Source organism: Pristiophorus japonicus, chromosome 20 (genome assembly GCF_044704955.1).
Source record: "Pristiophorus japonicus isolate sPriJap1 chromosome 20, sPriJap1.hap1, whole genome shotgun sequence".
Taxonomy (NCBI): Eukaryota; Metazoa; Chordata; class Chondrichthyes; family Pristiophoridae; genus Pristiophorus; species Pristiophorus japonicus.
This window is the reverse complement of record NC_091996.1, coordinates 3,443,014-3,461,955: the sequence shown is the minus strand read 5'-3', so window position 1 is coordinate 3,461,955 and position 18,942 is coordinate 3,443,014. Positions and strand designations below refer to the sequence as shown.

Genomic DNA, 18,942 nt, shown 5'->3' with positions numbered 1-18,942 from the left:
CACTCCCAGGGCAGGTACAGGGGGTTAAATACAGAGTAAAGCTCCCTCGACACTGTCCCATCAAACACTCCCAGAGCAGGTACAGGGGGTTAGATACAGAGTAAAGCTCCCTCTACACTGTCCCATCAAACACTCCCAGGGCAGGTACAGGGGGTTAGATACAGAGTAAAGCTCCCTCTACACTGTCCCATCAAATACTCCCAGGGCAGGTACAGGGGGTTAGATACAGAGTAAAGCTCCCTCTACACTGTCCCATCAAACACTCCCAGGGCAGGTACAGGGGGTTAGATACAGAGTAAAGCTCCCTCGACACTGTCCCATCAAACACTCCCAGAGCAGGTACAGGGGGTTAGATACAGAGTAAAGCTCCCTCGACACTGTCCCATCAAACACTCCCAGAGCAGGTACAGGGGGTTAGATACAGAGTAAAGCTCCCTCTACACTGTCCCATCAAACACTCCCAGGGCAGGTACAGGGGGTTAGATACAGAGTAAAGCTCCCTCGACACTGTCCCATCAAATACTCCCAGGGCAGGTACAGGGGGTTAGATACAGAGTAAAGCTCCCTCCACACTGTCCCATCAAACACTCCCAGGGCAGGTACAGGGGGTTAGATACAGAGTAAAGCTCCCTCTACACTGTCCCATCAAACACTCCCAGGGCAGGTACAGGGGGTTAGATACAGAGTAAAGCTCCCTCGACACTGTCCCATCAAACACTCCCAGAGCAGGTACAGGGGGTTAGATACAGAGTAAAGCTCCCTCTACACTGTCCCATCAAACACTCCCAGGGCAGGTACAGGGGGTTAGATACAGAGTAAAGCTCCCTCGACACTGTCCCATCAAACACTCCCAGGGCAGGTACAGGGGGTTAGATACAGAGTAAAGCTCCCTCTACACTGTCCCATCAAACACTCCCAGGGCAGGTACAGGGGGTTAGATACAGAGTAAAGCTCCCTCTACACTGTCCCATCAAACACTCCCAGGGCAGGTACAGGGGGTTAGATACAGAGTAAAGCTCCCTCTACACTGTCCCATCAAACACTCCCAGGGTAGGTACAGCACAGGTTAGATACAGAGTAAAGCTCCCTCTACACTGTCCCATCAAACATTTCCTGGAGAGGAATCGGAACCATCCCTAACGTGTGACATGTAGACAGCTGGCAGAGAACGGAAGCTTTTGTCCAGTTCATCTCAGCTGGTTTCGAACCCAGGACGCGGAGATTTAACACGCGGTGTCTGGCCCACTAGACTGCACAATACAGGTTTCGGTGGGTTTTTTTTAAACTTAAAAACACAACAGCAAATCTTACCTGTATCAAGAGTATAAAAACAGGTGTACTGCTTAAACCCGTCGCCTCCAGCCTCTCACGTAGAAAGTCAACTGGATGGGGGAAAAGGAAACAGCCTCAGGTAGTGACATTAAATCGTACCACAGCCATAGCCCTTACATCAGGTGCATGGCTTCCCTCTTAGATAGCAACAGTCTCTCTGGGCAGTTCTCGGTGTGTATAAATCTCACTGTGATTCCACTTGCACTGCAAGAGCTGCATCTCCCTCACTGCTGGGTATAATTATTTCACCCCTTCCCCAGACAATGCTCCAGACTGACACTTCCATTGCAGTACTGAGGGAGTGCCCCACTGTCGGAGGGGCAGTACTGAGGGAGTGCCGCACTGTCGGAGGGGCAGTACTGAGGGAGTGCCCCACTGTCGGAGGGGCAGTACTGAGGGAGTGCCGCGCTGTCGGAGGGGCAGTACTGAGGGAGTGCCCCACTGTCGGAGGGGCAGTACTGAGGGAGTGCCGCGCTGTCGGAGGGGCAGTACTGAGGGAGCGCCGCACTGTCGGAGGGGCAGTACTGAGGGAGAGCCGCGCTGTCGGAGGGGCAGTACTGAGGGAGCGCCGCACTGTCGGAGGGGCAGTACTGAGGGAGAGCCGCGCTGTCGGAGGGGCAGTACTGAGGGAGAGCCGCGCTGTCGGAGGGGCAGTACTGAGGGAGCGCCGCACTGTCGGAGGGGCAGTACTGAGGGAGAGCCGCGCTGTCGGAGGGGCAGTACTGAGGGAGCGCCGCACTGTCGGAGGGGTAGTGCTGAGGGAGCGCCGCACTGTCGGAGGGGCAGTGCTGAGGGAGCGCCGCATTGTCGGAGGGGCAGTACTGAGGGAGCGCCGCACTGTCGGAGGGGCAGTACTGAGGGAGTGCTGCATTGTTGGAGGGGCAGTACTGAGGGAGTGCTGCATTGTTGGAGGGGCAGTACTGAGGGAGTGCTGCAGTTGGAGGGGCAGTACTGAGGGAGTGCTGCACTGTTGGAGGGGCCATCTTTCGGGATAGAGCCCTTTCTACCCTCTCAGGTGGATATAAAAGATGCTTTGGCACTATTTTGAAGAAGAGCTGGGGAGTTCTCCACCCGCCCCCACCCCCACCCCAATGTCCTGGGGCCAATATTTATCCCTCAGTCAACAGATGATCTGGTCATTATCACACTGCTGTTTGTGGGAGGTTACTGTGCACAAATTAGGGTCTGCTTTTCCCACATTATAACAGTGACTGCACTCCAACAGTATTTCAGTTACTGGAAAGTGCTTTGGAGCATCCCAAGGTCATAAAGAGCATTGTAGAAATACCAGTCCTTTTTTAAAAAAATACTGGAAATCCAAACAGTATGTGAAAAGCGTTTCCTGATTTCATTGTGGATCGCATGTGGCTTTATTCAGGATAGTCAGGGGACACACTATTCTGAAAGGCAAGTTATATTTTGCCGCTGGGTGAGCTATGCCTGCCTCTTTAAGACAGCAAAGTCAAACTGTGGGGAGTTAACACAGCCAGAGGCCTGTTCGTGGCAAGACACAGCAGGACAGGCAGTATCTGCACAGTGAGAGAGCTCAGTCACCTCTCGTCAAGGTACTGATGAAAGGCCATTGTCCTGAAACGTTAACCCTACCTTCCCTCTCTCCGCAGACACTGTCTGCCCTGCTGAGTGTTTCCAACATTTACTTCATTTGATTGCGTTCTGATGCTTACCCTTTAAGGCCTCTTATACTGGTGGTAGAGAACCCACCCTGCCCAACTCCATTTCAGGGTTCATATCAGCACATAAAGGGTCCGTGCACAAAACTTTAACACCTCTCCTGCTGCTGAAGCCCCCATCCGTGCCCTTGTTACCTCTAGACTTGACTATTCCAACGCACGTCTGGCTGGCCTCCCACATTCTACCCTATGTAAACTAGAGGTGATCCAAAACTCGGCTGCCCCTGTCCTAACTCACACCAAGTCCCGCTCACCCATCACCCCAGTGCTCGCTGCCCTGTGTCCTAACTCACACCAAGTCCCGCTCACCCGTCACCCCCTGTGCTCACTGCCCCGTGTCCTAACTCACACCCAGTCCCACTCACCCATCACCCACTGTGCTCACTGCCCCGTGTCCTAACTCACACCCAGTCCTGCTCACCCATCACCCCCTGTGCTCGCTGCCCCGTGTCCTAACTCACACACAGTCCCACTCACCCATCACCCCCTGTGCTCACTGCCCCGTGTCCTAACTCACACCGAGTCCCACTCACCCATCACCCCCTGTGCTCACTGCCCCGTGTCCTAACTCGCACCCAGTCCCACTCACCCATCACCCCCTGTGCTCACTGCCCCGTGTCCTAACTCACACCAAGTCCCATTCACCCATCACCCCTGTGCTCGCTGCCCCGTGTCCTAACTCACACCCAGTCCCACTCACCCATCACCCCCTGTGCTCACTGCCCCGTGTCCTAACTCACACCCAGTCCCACTCACCCATCACCCCCTGTGCCCATTGCCCCGTGTCCTAACTCGCACCCAGTCCCGCTCACCCATCACCCCCTGTGCTCACTGCCCCGTGTCCTAACTCGCACCAAGTCCCACTCACCCATCACCCCCTGTGCTCACTGACCTACATTGGCGCCTGGTTAAGCAATGCCTCGATTTCAAAATTCTCATCCTTGTTTTCAAATCCCTCCCTATCTCCAATCTCCTCCAGCCTCACAGCCAGCCCCCCCTCCCACCCAGAGATGTCTGCGCTCCTCTAATTCTGCCTTCTTGAGCATCCCTGATTAAGTTGCCTAGGCCGCAAGCTCTGGAACTCACTGCCTAAACCACTCGCCTTAAAAACGTCCTCATTGACCAAGCTTTTGGTCAGCTGCGCTAATTTCTACTTATGCGGCTCGGTGTCAAACATTTATCGCATAATACTCCTGGGACATTTCACTACGTTAAAGGCACTATATAAATATAAGTTGTTGTTGCTGTTTACTGGTGCTGTCTGACCTGTTAGTTTAGATTTGTGGTATCTCCATTTCCTTTCCACCGAGGCGCTCGGGTCCCATGGACACCTGTTCATCAACGCTGGTGTGACCGGACGCCCTGCGTGGTGTGACCGGACGCCCTGCGTGGTGTGACCGGACGCCCTGCGTGGTGTGACCGGACGCCCTGCGTGGTGTGACCGGACGCCCTGCGTGGTGTGACCGGACGCCCTGCGTGGTGTGACCGAACGCCCTGCGTGGTGTGACCGAACGCCCTGCGTGGTGTGACCGAACGTCCTGCGTGGTGTGACCGAACGTCCTGCGTGGTGTGACCGAACGTCCTGCGTGGTGTGAGTGAACGCCCTGCGTGGTGTGAGTGAACGCCCTGCGTGGTGTGACCGAGCGTCCTGCGTGGTGTGACCGAACGCCCTGCGTGGTGTGACCGAGCGTCCTGCGTGGTGTGACCGAACGCCCTGCGTGGTGTGACCGGACGTCCTGCGTGGTGTGACCGAACGCCCTGCGTGGTGTGAGTGAACGCCCTGCGTGGTGTGGCCGAACGCCCTGCGTGGTGTGGCCGAACGTCCTGCGTGGTGTGAGTGAACGTCCTGCGTGGTGTGACCGGACGCCCTGCGTGGTGTGACCGGACGCCCTGCGTGGTGTGACCGGACGCCCTGCGTGGTGTGACCGGACGCCCTGCGTGGTGTGACCGGACGCCCTGCGTGGTGTGACCGGACGCCCTGCGTGGTGTGACCGGACGCCCTGCGTGGTGTGACCGGACGTCCTGCGTGGTGTGACCGAACGCTCTGCGTGGTGTGACCGGACGCCCTGCGTGGTGTGACCGAAGGTCCTGCGTGGTGTGGCCGAACGTCCTGCGTGGTGTGAGTGAACGTCCTGCGTGGTGTGACCGAACGCTCTGCGTGGTGTGACCGGACGCCCTGCGTGGTGTGACCGAAGGTCCTGCGTGGTGTGGCCGAAGGTCCTGCGTGGTGTGGCCGAACGTCCTGCGTGGTGTGACCGAACGCCCTGCGTGGTGTGGCCGGACGCCCTGCGTGGTGTGGCCGAACGTCCTGCGTGGTGTGACCGAACGCCCTGCGTGGTGTGACCGAACGTCCTGCGTGGTGTGACCGAAGGTCCTGCGTGGTGTGGCCGGACGTCCTGCGTGGTGTGGCCGAACGTCCTGCGTGGTGTGACCGAAGGTCCTGCGTGGTGTGGCCGGACGTCCTGCGTGGTGTGGCCGAACGTCCTGCGTGGTGTGAGTGAACGTCCTGCGTGGTGTGAGTGAACGTCCTGCGTGGTGTGAGTGAACGTCCTGCGTGGTGTGGCCGGACGCCCTGCGTGGTGTGACCGAAGGTCCTGCGTGGTGTGGCCGGACGTCCTGCGTGGTGTGGCCGAACGTCCTGCGTGGTGTGAGTGAACGTCCTGCGTGGTGTGGCCGGACGTCCTGCGTGGTGTGAGTGAACGTCCTGCGTGGTGTGACCGAACGCCCTGCGTGGTGTGACCGGACGTCCTGCGTGGTGTGAGTGAACGTCCTGCGTGGTGTGACCGAACGTCCTGCGTGGTGTGAGTGAACGTACTGCGTGGTGTGGCCGACCAAACGCCCTGCGTGGTGTGACCGAACGCCCTGCGTGGTGTGACCGGACGTCCTGCGTGGTGTGACCGAACGCCCTGCGTGGTGTGACCGAACGCCCTGCGTGGTGTGACCGAACGCCCTGCGTGGTGTGACCGGACGTCCTGCGTGGTGTGACCGAACGCCCTGCGTGGTGTGACCGGACGTCCTGCGTGGTGTGACCGAACGCCCTGCGTGGTGTGGCCGACCAAACGCCCTGCGTGGTGTGGCCGGACGTCCTGCGTGGTGTGACCGAACGCCCTGCGTGGTGTGACCGGACGCCCTGCGTGGTGTGACCGGACGTCCTGCGTGGTGTGACCGGACGTCCTGCGTGGTGTGGCCGAACGCCCTGCGTGGTGTGAGTGAACGTCCTGCGTGGTGTGAGTGAACGCCCTGCGTGGTGTGACCGAACGCCCTGCGTGGTGTGACCGAACGCCCTGCGTGGTGTGAGTGAACGTACTGCGTGGTGTGGCCAACCAAACGCCCTGCGTGGTGTGACCGAACGCCCTGCGTGGTGTGACCGAACGCCCTGCGTGGTGTGAGTGAACGTACTGCGTGGTGTGGCCGACCAAACGCCCTGCGTGGTGTGGCCGGACGTCCTGCGTGGTGTGACCGAACGCCCTGCGTGGTGTGAGTGAACGTACTGCGTGGTGTGGCCGACCAAACGCCCTGCGTGGTGTGACCGAACGCCCTGCGTGGTGTGACCGAACGCCCTGCGTGGTGTGAGTGAACGTACTGCGTGGTGTGACCGAACGCCCTGCGTGGTGTGACCGAACGCCCTGCGTGGTGTGACCGAACGCCCTGCGTGGTGTGACCGAACGCCCTGCGTGGTGTGACCGAGCGTCCTGCGTGGTGTGACCGAACGCCCTGCGTGGTGTGACCGAAGGTCCTGCGTGGTGTGAGTGTGACCGAACGCCCTGCGTGGTGTGGCCGAAGGTCCTGCGTGGTGTGACCGGACGTCCTGCGTGGTGTGACCGAAGGTCCTGCGTGGTGTGACCGGACGTCCTGCGTGGTGTGACCGAACGCCCTGCGTGGTGTGACCGAGTCACCAACACCGAGAGGCCGGCAGGTTCGGTAACTGGTTAGCAGCTCCCGACACTGCTTCCTGTGTGAAGTGGGGGAAAGACGACCAAGTGTAGACAGAATCACACTTGGATACAATTCCACCCCCACCCGGCCAAAGGGTCAAAAAACAAAAAAAACACCACTGTGCATTTATATAGCGCCTTTAACATAGTAAAACGTCCCAAGGCGCTTCGCAGAAGCGACTGGCAAACACAATGTGACACCGAGCCACACAAGGGGATATTAGGGCAGGTGACCAAAAGCTTGGTTCAAGAGGTAGATTTTGAAATATGTCTTAAAGGAGGCGAGGTCGAGAGACGGAGAGGTTTAGGGAGGGAGTTCCAGAGCTTAGAGCCCAATCAGCTGAAGGCACGGCCACCGATTAAAATCAGGGAAAAGTAAGAGTCCAGAATTGAAGGAGCACAGAGTTCGCGGAGGTTTCAAGGGATGGAGGAGATTACAGAAATAGGGAGGGACAAGGCCCTGGAGGGATTTGGGAACAAGGATAAGAATTCTTTAATTGAGGCGCTGCCGGAACGGCAGCCACTGTAGGTCAGTGAGCACAGGGGGTGATGGGTGAGTGGGACTGGGTGCGAGTTAGGACACGGGGCAGTGAGCACAGGGGGTGATGGGTGAGCGGGACTCGGTGTGAGTTAGGACACGGGGCAGTGAGCACAGGGGGTGATGGGTGAGCGGGACTCGGTGTGAGTTAGGACACGGGGCAGTGAGCACAGGGGGTGATGGGTGAGTGGGACTGGGTGCGAGTTAGGACACGGGGCAGTGAGCACAGGGAGTGATGGGTGAGTGGGACTCGGTGTGAGTTAGGACACGGGGCAGTGAGCACAGGGGGTGATGGGTGAGCGGGACTCGGTGTGAGTTAGGACACGGGGCAGTGAGCACAGGGGGTGATGGGTGAGCGGGACTCGGTGCGAGTTAGGACACGGGGGCAGTGAGCACAGGGGGTGATGGGTGAGTGGGACTCGGTGTGAGTTAGGACACGGGGCAGTGAGCACAGGGGGTGATGGGTGAGTGGGACTCGGTGCGAGTTAGGACACGGGGGCAGTGAGCACAGGGGGTGATGGGTGAGCGGGACTGGTGGGTGAGTGGGACACGGTGCGAGTTAGGACACAGTCAGCGAGCACAGGGGTGATGGGTGAGTGGGACTCGGTGTGAGTTAGGACACGGGGCAGTGAGCACAGGGGGTGATGGGTGAGTGGGACTCGGTGCGAGTTAGGACACGGGGCAGTGAGCACAGGGAGTGATGGGTGAGTGGGTCGCGGTGCAAGTTAGGACACGGGGCAGTGAGCACAGGGGGTGATGGGTGAGTGGGACACGGTGCGAGTTAGGACATGGGGCAGTGAGCACAGGGGGTGATGGGTGAGCGGGACTTGGTGTGAGTTAGGACACAGGGCAGTGAGCACAGGGGGTGATGGGTGAGTGGGACTCGGTGTGAGTTAGGACACAGGCAGCAGAGTTTTGGATAAGCTGAAGTTTATGAAGGTTGGAGATGGGAGGTCGGCCAGGAGAGTGTTGGAATAGTCGAGTCTGGAGGGACACACAGCTCTCACATCAAGAATATCACTTAGGTGGGCCACAGGAAACGCCATGTGTCTGCGGAACTTTTTATTCTGGTTCTTGGGCGGGGGGGGGAATATAAGAACATAAGAAATAGGAGCAGGAGTAGGCCATTTGGCCCCTCGAGCCTGCTCCGCCATTCAATACGATCATGGCTGATCCGATCATGGACTCAGGTCCACTTCCCTGTCCACCTCTTATTCCCTTATAGGTTAAGAAACTGACTATCTCTTCTTAAATTTATTCAATGACCCAGCTCCCACAGCTCTCTGAGGCAGTGAATTCCACAGATTTACAACCCCCAGAAGAAATTCCTCCTCTTCTCAGTTTTAAATGGGCCCCTTATTCTAAGATTATGTCCCCTAGTTCTAGTCTCCCCCATCAGTGGGAACATCCTCTCTGCATCCACCTTGTCAAGCTCCCTCATAATCTTACACGCTTCGATAAGATCACCTCTCATTCTTCTGAATTCCAATGAGTAGAGGCCCAACCTCCTCAACCTTTGGAGGGAGGGGTGGGGGAAAAGGCAAATGGCTCGATGCACAGCCCCAAGATCAGTCGTCGAGTTGCGCCTCTCACCTTCCCTACTGACTGGCCGTACTGAGGTCCAGGGGATCATGGCCGCGATTAGACGCTTCTCCAGGTTGATCTCGGAGAGGCTGGCCCTGCTCAGCGCTTTCTTGGGCCCCCCTTGGGTTTGCCGATGCTTCCTTCGGACCTTGTCCACTGCTGGGCACTGGGCCTTTTCGGGAAGTGGGGCCAGCTCCGGCTCTCCCACTTTTGCGGCCAGTTCTTCCTGTGCAAAAAGGACAAAGAACGGGGGCGGGGGGGATCAGACAATGACTGAGAATCTTTTAAAAGCAAGTTTTCTCCTGCCTCTCTCCGTACCCATCACCTCCCCAGACACGCAAGCAGGAGGCTCGAAGGCCAAGCCACCCTGCTCCCCAGTCAGGCAGGGGCAGGTGTAGGTCAACACTCCCTGTAAAGTACCCGCAACCTAGCTGCTGATCGTGGAATCAGACAATGATATAATGCAGGAAGCGACCATTCGGCCTGTTGTGCCTGCGCCAGCTCTTTGAAAGAGCGATCTAATTAGACCTACCCCACGCCCACCCCTCTCTTATAGCCCGTTAATGTTTTCCCCATCCAATTCCATTCTGAAAGTTACTATTGAATCTGCTCCCACCGTGCTTTGAAACAGTGCGTTCCTGATCACAACAACTCGCTGCGTCAAAAAATGTTTCCTCATGACCCCTCTGGTTCTTTTGCCAATCAACTTAAATCTGTGCCCTCTAGTTCTCAACCCTTCCGCCAGTGGGAACTTTCTCTCCCTGCTCTGTCCAGACCCCCCATGATTTTGAGCCTCGGTCAAGTGTGGTGGAGGTATACTCAATCATGGCTTTCAAAAGGGGAACTGGATAAGTACCTGAAGGAAAAACATTTGCAGGGCTACGGGGAAAGTGCGGGGGGAATGGGGCTAGCCGACACGGGCTCGATGGGCCGAATGGCCTTCTTCTGTGCTGTAACCATTCTATGATTCTATGACTCTTAACTGCCCTTTGAAGTGATTGAGCAAGCCACTCCGCGATATCAAGGCTATCCAGATTTTAAAAACTGAATTCAAATGTTCAGACTGCCGCTGTGGGATTTGAACTCCTGTTCTCTGGCTCACTGGTCCAGTAACAACCACAACACCAGCATACCCGCACCTTCCACTCTCACTCTCTTGTTTAAAGTCGCACATGGAGAAGGGCCCCTGAGTGAGCTTTTAGTAACCCACTGAAGCTATCTTTTGGGGGAAAGAATGGGAGAAAGATGAGAGTGACCCAGAATACCCCTCTCCCAAGCCATCATTTGCCAACACTTACTTCATAGAAATATTGAAATTTACAGCACGGAAGGTGGCCATTTCGACCCATCGTGTCCGTGCCAGCCAACAAAGAGCTATCCAGCCTAATCCCACTTTCCAGCTCTGTAGGTTATGGCATTTCCCTCTGGGCAACCAGGAATATTCAAAATAAGTGAACAAAAGGATCCATTCTTGCAGAACTCCCAACACTTGTAAAGTCAATTAAAAAAAAACTTTAATACAACAAAGGAAGTTTGAAAAGTGGCCCAACTTGCTCCCATTGAGGCCGCTCACCTCTCTCGGTTTTGTGTCCGGCTCACTCGCGCTCGCGGCTGCACTGGCCGGGCCGGGAACACTTCTCCAGATCTTGCTAGATTTGGGTCTGCCGAGACGGCTCTGACCTTCGACCTTGGGAGCTCCCGCAGGCTGCTCTGTCGCCGTGTTGCCGTTTGTGGTTTTCCCGGCTGGGGCTGGCTCCGTTTCAAGTACCGGGACCCAGCGGTCCACGTCCAGCACGATGGACTCGACCAAATCCCGACCTTTCACGCTGGGCTTCACCCTCCGCTTCTTCCGTTTCGATTCCTGAAATTCCTCGGGATCCTCCTCCTCCTCCTCCTCTTCCTCCTTCTCCTTCTCTTCCGGCTCATCCTGGAACTTGATATCCTCGAATTCGTCAGAGCTCTCTTCAGACGTGCTTTCCCAATTACGCCACTTCCTCCTCCTCCTTTTCTCGAACTTAGCTTGGGCCCTTTGCTGAATCTGAAAATAAAAATCAATTCTGGTTTAAAAATTCGGAGTTTAAAAAGAAAAGGACTTACATTTCTACAGGGTCTTTCACCACCTCAGGGTGCCCCAAAGTGCTCCACAGCCAATGAAGTACTTTCGAAGTGTCGTCCATGAGAACGATCCCGATCGAGCTAGCTGTTAGTGAATTCATTCTGTTTCAATGCTGGTGATTCTCAAAACCTCACCGCTGACCGATGCATGCACCAACACATACATAAAATATTCCCCATCCCCGACAACCGCTTAGCTGCTAACAGCTTGGTGCAGAGCCAGGCCTTTTATTTCCAGTCAGTGCCGAGTTAGCTGACCGCAGGATTGCTGGGACGCGGTCCACCATACAGCATTCAAACGCAGGAACCCTGCCCCTCCGCGCCCCCCCCCCCCCCACCTCCTAACACAGGGGTGCCTGGGGTAAATTGTTGAACCTCCCTCACCTTACCGACACCGGAGACCAAGGATTGAACGGGGGTCAGTACAGCACTTGGTGATCTCCAGTCGTCTTGGTTGAGCCTTGCCACGGGACCAAGACCTCGCTCTGTCAAGCCCCGTGTGGTGGCTGGTGTGCAACGGTCACCCATGTTAATAAAATCCACGCACAGGCATCTTCCACCCTTCGAGATCTGGAATGTCAGGTCATTGAAACACCTGTGAACTCATCCCCTTTTTGGTCATCCTGGATACGAGGGACTGCCTAATACTATACTTCCACTGGGGCGTTGATGGGAAGTGCCTCCAAAGGACGATTACAGGAAATGATTGACCATTACTTGGGAAAGGAGAGTTCCATTAATCGGAGATACTCAATGTGGGAGCGAAAGCCAGTATTTTCCAAATACAACGCTTTATGGTGCAGTCTGAGCCGACATGTTGGGTTAAAAGTTGAAGCAGCTTTTCTGATGAGCATGGAGTGTATTGAAGTTTGAACCAAAGCAGAGGATATCTCCACAGAAACAAGATGCTAGACGGTGAGAGTCATTCAGCCATTCAAATGCATCAATCTGGTTGCCTGTGTGTTTACAGTAGCCCGGAAATCGGCGCGGTCCCAGCCTGCAAGACCATCAGCAGGCCGGGGCCATTGAGGGAGCTGTGTGAGGCGGTATACCACTGCAGGGAGCAGTGCGTGCTGCTGCAGGAGGGCAACGGCTGGGAAGCCAGGGCACTGACTTCAGTGCGGGCAGGCACAGCAGGAGGGGCAAAGGGCGAAAGTGTCCGTAGAGGGACGTGACCAGGGCCCAGGAGAGGCGTGAATCTGGGGCCCAGAAGAGGCGAGGGCCCTGGGGAGCACGGGCCAGCCCACACTGCGATATGCGTGCGTGCTCGGTCTGTACAGCAGAGCTGGTCTCCAGTTAGTCTTGGGTAATCCTTGCCACTGGACCAAGACCTCGCTCTGTCAAGCCCGTGTGGTGGCTGGTGTGCAACGGTCACCCCACGTTAATCAAATCCAGGCGCAGGCATCTTCCACCCTTCAGGATGTAGTTCGGGATCCGGAATATTAGGTCCTTCATTGAAACAGCTGCGAACTCAGTCGTGGAAGCAAGTCATCCTCGCTTCGAGGGACTGCCTACGATGATGATTACAGTAATTCATGGCAAGGGTTGATTGCGGCAATAAGACCCGATTTCAGGACAATGGGTGGCTGGTCCTTTAGTTTCCATTGTCTGTTTGTTAGTACAGGTATTTGTACGCACTGTGGATGTACCATTGATCGTATGTGTGGAATATAGAGTTCAAAGACCTGGGTTTGTATAAGAGCTAAGAGCAAACACTTTGAGCAGTGACACTAGAATTGGAGTGTCTTTCTCAAGCAGAGAGCATGCACTGGTTTTGTGAAGTGTCTCTCTCAGTACCTTTCACACTGGTTTTTGTGTAGTATGAAGGTTGAACTAAAGAACTAAAGACCTGATCCTGCCATTACTACAACTGAGTGTGTGTATAATCTGACGTTTAAAGCAACAAAACGAAAAAGAGCAAGAAAGCAGCCCAACAACTGAGGGAGAACGCCCAAACTTTTGTAAAGTCTGCAGCAATTTCAGGAGCTTTCTGACGCGGTATACAGAGACACGAAGAATTTCACTGGAAGCTGACTGGTACATTAACTGTAATGCGATCCCAACTCTTACCCTAATGCCCGTCATTATTCTCCATTTGCTGAGAACCTGAGTGTCCGTTCTTGCTGGCATCTCTGCAGCTATCTTGGACCACTTACCTGGGAAAATAAAGAGACATTCAAAACACTGAATCCATGGGTGGGGTTACAGTACATTAGAAATAGGAGCAGGAGTCGGCCATTCTGTCCCTCGAGCCTGCTCCGCCATTCAAGAAGATCATGGCTGATCTTCCAAATCAACTCTATTTTTCCGCCCAATCCCAATATCCCTCGATTCCTCTACACTCCAAAAATCTATCGATCGATCTCAGCCTTGAATATACAACGACTCAACATCTACAGCCCTCTGGGGTAGAGAATTCTAAAGATTCACAATCTTCTGAGTGAAGAAATTTCTCCTCATCTCCGTCTTAAATGTCTCTTCAATTTTCCTCCCCGCCCCGCCCACATTTTTCCGCCCTCCTCCTCCACTAGTGGCCACTCTAGGGATACAATCCTCTCCCCGTGGGAACATTATTCACGTGTGAGCCCGGACCGAGGGCCGGCAGGATTTCACCAAGTAATAAACCAGGACCCTAAGCCCCTCGGTGCAATACACGGAGGGGTGGGCACTCGCCATGTGGCACGTGTTGCCTGTACCGCCCCCTGTTGGCCCCGCGGGAGACTTTATGGCTCCATAGTTTGAGCCTTCAAGGCAGCCACATGGCCAGGAAGCGACTTCTTGCTCTACGTTACGGAGCTGGAGCAACAGTGGAAGATACTCAGAACATCAGAAATAGGAGCAGGAGTCAGCCCTACGGCCCATCGGGCCTGCTCCGCCATTCAATAAGATCATGGCTGATGGGTGGGAAAGCAAATTGTGAGGACACAAAAAATCTGCAAAGGGATATAAACAGGCTAAGTGAATGGGCAAAAATTTGGCAGATGGAGTATAATGTGGGAAAGTGCGAGGTTATCCACTTTGGCAGAAAAAATAGAAAAGCTAATTATAATTTAAATGGAGAAAAATTGCGAAGTGTTGCAGTACAGAGGGACCTGGGGGTCCTTGTGCATGAAACACAAAAAGTTAGTACGCAGGTACAGCAAGTAATCAGGAAGGCAAATGGAATGTTGACCTTTATAAGAACATAAGAAATAGGAGCGGGAGTCGGCCATTCGGCCCCTCGAGCCTGCTCCCCCATTCAATAAGAGCATGGCTGATCTGATCCTGGCCTCAACTCCACTTTCCCGCCCAATCTCCATATCCCTTGATTCCTCTAGACTTCAAAAATCTACTGATCTCAGTCTTGAATATATTCAGAGACTCAGCATCCACAGCCCTCTGGGGCAGAGAATTCCAAAGATTCACAACCCCTTGTGTGAAGAAATTCCTCCTCATCTCAGTCTTAAATGGCCGATCCCTTATCCTGAGACTGTGTCCCCGATTTCTAGACACTCCAGCCAGGGGAAACAACCTGTTGGCATCTACCCGTTCAATCCCCTGCAGAGTCGGCTCATTCTACACAATCTCTCCTCATAGCACAGCCCTCTTATCCCAGGAATCAATCTAGTGAGCCTCCGTTGTACTGCCTCCAAGGAAAGTATATCCTTCCTTAGATAAGGAGACCAAAACTGTCCCCAGTACTCCAGGTTTGGTCTCACCAAGGCCCTGTACAATTGTAGCAAGACTTCCTTACTCTTGTACTCCAACCCCCTGTGCAATAAACGATAACATGCCATTTGCCTTCCTTATTGCTTGCTGCACCTGCACGCTAGCTTTCTGTGATTGTGTACAAGGACAAACAAATGTCTCTGAACATTTGAGTGGTCGGGGAACACAGGTTGTTTGTTTGAGCTCCCCAGATGCAGTAGGCTAATCAAATGCCTCTCATTTTGAGCGAGACTTAGACACTGGGGTGACCAGTTTCAGTGCTGTTACTATCGTTGCTCCCACAGTGACCGTGTCAAATTCCTTCCTGCTCCCCCATTAAAGGGCCACGTTTTCGGGTCACTACACAGTTGCCCTTCATAACCACCCTCCTTCCTGCTTTCAAAAAACCCTCCTGCCCCAACGCATCTCGCACTCTCTCAGCACCCGCGCTCTGCCTCCCCCCCCTCGTGAGGTGCGTTAGCGAATCCACCTGTGCGCGAGGAGAGCGGCAGAAGTGGCGGTTGTTGCTGTTTCTGCCCCTCGAGGATGCTCAGCGACCATAAGCAAACCGTTCAGAACGTAGCCGGCTCTTTGCTCACAAGAGGGAAGAAGAAGTGGAGACGGCAGCACGGAGCATTTGCAAGAATGTTAGCCTCGGCCCGAGCCCCGGGGAAAGGGGGCGGGCAAAGAAACAGAAAAAGACAGCAGCTGAGTGTGGAGTGTCGTGGGAGTAACTCGGACAACTTGTGAACCGTTCCTTCCTTATAGCATTCTGATATTCCAATGCTAGGAAGGTTATTTGATGACTTAACTGTGGGTAGATTTGAGGCAGTGGCAGGCAAGCCTCTGGAGGCTTTAGCACAGGATACGGTAGCAGAGTGGTTATGTTACTGGACTAGAAATCCAGGCGCCTGGACTAATGATCCAGAGACGCGAGTTCACATCCCACCACGGAAGCTGAGGAATTTAAATTCAGCCAATTAAATAAATCTGGAATTAAAAAACCAGTATCATGAAACTACCGGATTGTCGTAAAAACCCACCTGGGTCCTTTAGGGAAGGAAAGCTGCCGCCCTTACCCGGTCTGCCTATGTGTGACTCCAGACCCACAGCAAAGGCGGCGGCTCACCACCATCTTCTCAAGGGCAGTTAGGGACGGGCAATAATTGGCAGCCTTGCCAGCGACGCCCACATCCCGTGAATGAATTAAAATAGGGATAGAATTATTGACACTCAACTCAGGACAGGCAGAAATCGATTAAAGGCAAGTCATGTCTGACAAATGAGTTAGTTGAGGATATAGTGGAGCGAGCTGTCAAATGCAGGAGATCTGGCGTTGGACGCCCTCCATGTAACAACGTGTATTTATATAGCGCCTTTAACGTAGTGAAACGACCCAGGGTGCTTCACAGGAGTGTTATGCGATAAAAATTTGGCACCGAGCTGCATAAGTAGAAATTAGGGCAGGTGACCAAAAGCTTGTTCAAAGAGGGAGGTTTTAAGGACGGTCTTAAAGGAGGAAAGAGAGGTTGAGAGACAGAGAGGTTTAGGGAGGGAGTTCCAGAGCTTGGGGCCCAGGCAATAGAAGGCACGGCCACCGATGGTTGACCGATTAAAATCAGGGATGCTCGAGGACAGAATTAGAGAAGCGCAGACATCTCGGTGGGGGGTGGGGGGGGTTGTGGGGCTGGAGGAGATTACAGAGATAGGGAGGGGCGAGGGCCATGGAGGGATTTGAAAACAAAGATGAGAATTTTGAAATCGAGGCGTTGCTTAACCAGAAGCCAATGTAGGGGTCAGCGAGCACAGGGGGTGATGGGTGAGCGGGACTTGGTGCGAGTTAGGACACGGGGCAGCCGAGTTTTGGATCACCTCTAGTTTACGTAGGGTGGAATATGGGAGGCAAGCCAGGAGTGCGTTGGAACAGTCAAGTCTAGAGGTAACAAAGGCATGGATGAGGGCTTCAGCAGTGGATGAGCTGAGGCAGGGGTGGAGACGGGCGATGTTACGGAGGTGGAAATAGGCGGTCTTAGTCACGCTGCAGATATGTGGCCGGAAGCTCATTTCAGGGTCAAATATGACACCAACCCCCGTACCTCAGTGAATCACTACTTCAGGACACAGCAGGTGGTGGGGACTAGCAGAGAAACAAAATGCTATTTCGGGGGTGGTGTACGTGTGCCACGCTCTTACCAACTCCATGCTTCTCGATCAGCGCTTTCAAATCTCGCTCTTCTTCTGGTGTCCATTTTCCTTTCCTCAGATTGGGATTTAAACCATTCCGGTACCTGTGATAGATTGAACACAGTCACTGCCTCGCCCACATCAATCCACGAGGCCCTGTCCCCAGTCATTTACAGCCATCCTGGCTTTAAAAATAGACGACTATGGTTAACAGAACATCTTCCCCCCCCCCCTCTGCCTGACCCAACCAGGACAGCTTTTTTCACCCACACCAGCCCCTCTGCCACCAATCACAGGGCCAGTTTCCTTGCCTCAAAAAAACCCATTAACAATAAGAAAAGAAGGACTTGTATAAAACATCCGAATAATCGATAATCAAGGGGTTATAGGGAGGGAGGAACTTAAAACAATCACTAAAGAAAAAGTACTCGGTAAAATAATGGGACTAAAGGTGGACAAGTCCCCTGGCCCTGATGGCCTACATCCTAGGGTCTTAAAAGAAGTGGCTGCAGAAATAGTGGATGCACTGGTTGTAATCTACCAAAATTCCCTGGATTCTGGAGATGTCCCAGCAGATGGGAAAATTGCAAATGTAACGCCCCTATTTAAAAAAAGGATAGAAAGCAGGAAACTATAGACCAGTTAGCCTAACATCTGTCATTGGAAAGATGCTGGAGTCCATTATTAAGGAAACAGTAGCAGTTCATTTGGAAAAGCATAATTCAGTCAGGCAGAGTAGCATGGATTTATGAACGGGAAATCATGTTTGACAAATTTGCTGGAGCAGGGTGGATAAGGGGGAAACCGGTGGATGTGGTATATTTGGATTTCCAGAAAGCATTCGATAAGGCCACGTGTAAAAGGTTACTACACAAGATAAGAGCTCAAGGGGTTGGGGGTAATATGTTAACATGGATAGCGGATTTTCTAACTAACAGAAAACAGAGAGTCGGGATAAATGGGTCATTTTCCGGTTAGCAAATGGTAACTAGTGGGGTGCCACAGGGATCGGTGCTGGGGCCTCAACTATTTACAATCTATATTAATGACTTGGATGAAGGGACCGAGTGTAATGGAGCCAAGTTTGCTGATGATACAAAGATGGGTGGGAAAGCAATTTGTGAGGAGGACAACAAAAAATCTACAAAGGGATATAGACAGGCTAAGTGAGGGGGCAAACATTTGACAGATGGAGTATAATGTGGAAAAGTGTGAGGTTATCCACTTTGGCAGGAAAAATAAAGAAGCAAATTATTATTTAAATGGAGAGAAAGTACAAAATGCTACAGTACAGAGGGACCAGGGAGTCCTTGTGTATGAAACACAAAACGTTAGTGTGCAGGTACAGCCAGTAATCAAGAAGGCAAATGGAAACATAGAAAATAGGTGCAGGAGTAGGCCATTCAGCCCCTCGAGCCTGCACCGCCATTCAATAAGATCATGGCTGATCATTCACCTCAGTACCCCTTGATACCTTTAGCTGTAAGGGCCATATCTAACTCCCTCTTGAATATATCCAATGAACTGGCATCAGCAACTCTCTGCGGCAGGGAATTCCACAGGTTAACAACTCTCTGACTGAAGAAGTTTCTCCTCATCTCAGTCCTAAATGGCCTACCCCTTATCCTAAGACTGTGTCCCCTGATTCTGGACTTCCCCAACATCAGGAGCATTCTTCCCGCATCTAACCTGTCCCGTCCCATCAGAATCTTATACATTTCTATGAGATCCCATCTCATCCTTCTAAACTCCAGTGAATACAGGTCCAGTTGATCCAGTCTCTCCTCATATGACAGTCCAGCCATCCCTGGAATCAGTCTGGTGAACCCTCGCTGCACTCTCTCAATAGCAAGAACGTCCTTCCTCAGATTAGGAG

The 18,942-nt window shown here is 53.6% G+C and overlaps 1 protein-coding gene across 2 annotated transcripts in view; it reads right to left on the bottom strand.

The window, feature by feature from the left end:
- snapc4 (small nuclear RNA activating complex, polypeptide 4) overlaps positions 1-18,942 on the bottom strand; it is a 61,306-nt gene that overhangs the window by 13,103 nt on the left and 29,261 nt on the right. For both annotated transcript variants that reach the window (XM_070863652.1, XM_070863653.1), the window contains 5 exons: positions 17,076-17,170; positions 13,266-13,351; positions 10,654-11,118; positions 9,090-9,306; positions 1,312-1,382 (listed from right to left, as the gene is read on the bottom strand). In XM_070863652.1, the coding sequence (XP_070719753.1) occupies positions 1,312-1,382; positions 9,090-9,306; positions 10,654-11,118; positions 13,266-13,351; positions 17,076-17,170 (934 nt within the window). The remainder of the gene's footprint in view (positions 1-1,311; positions 1,383-9,089; positions 9,307-10,653; positions 11,119-13,265; positions 13,352-17,075; positions 17,171-18,942) is intronic.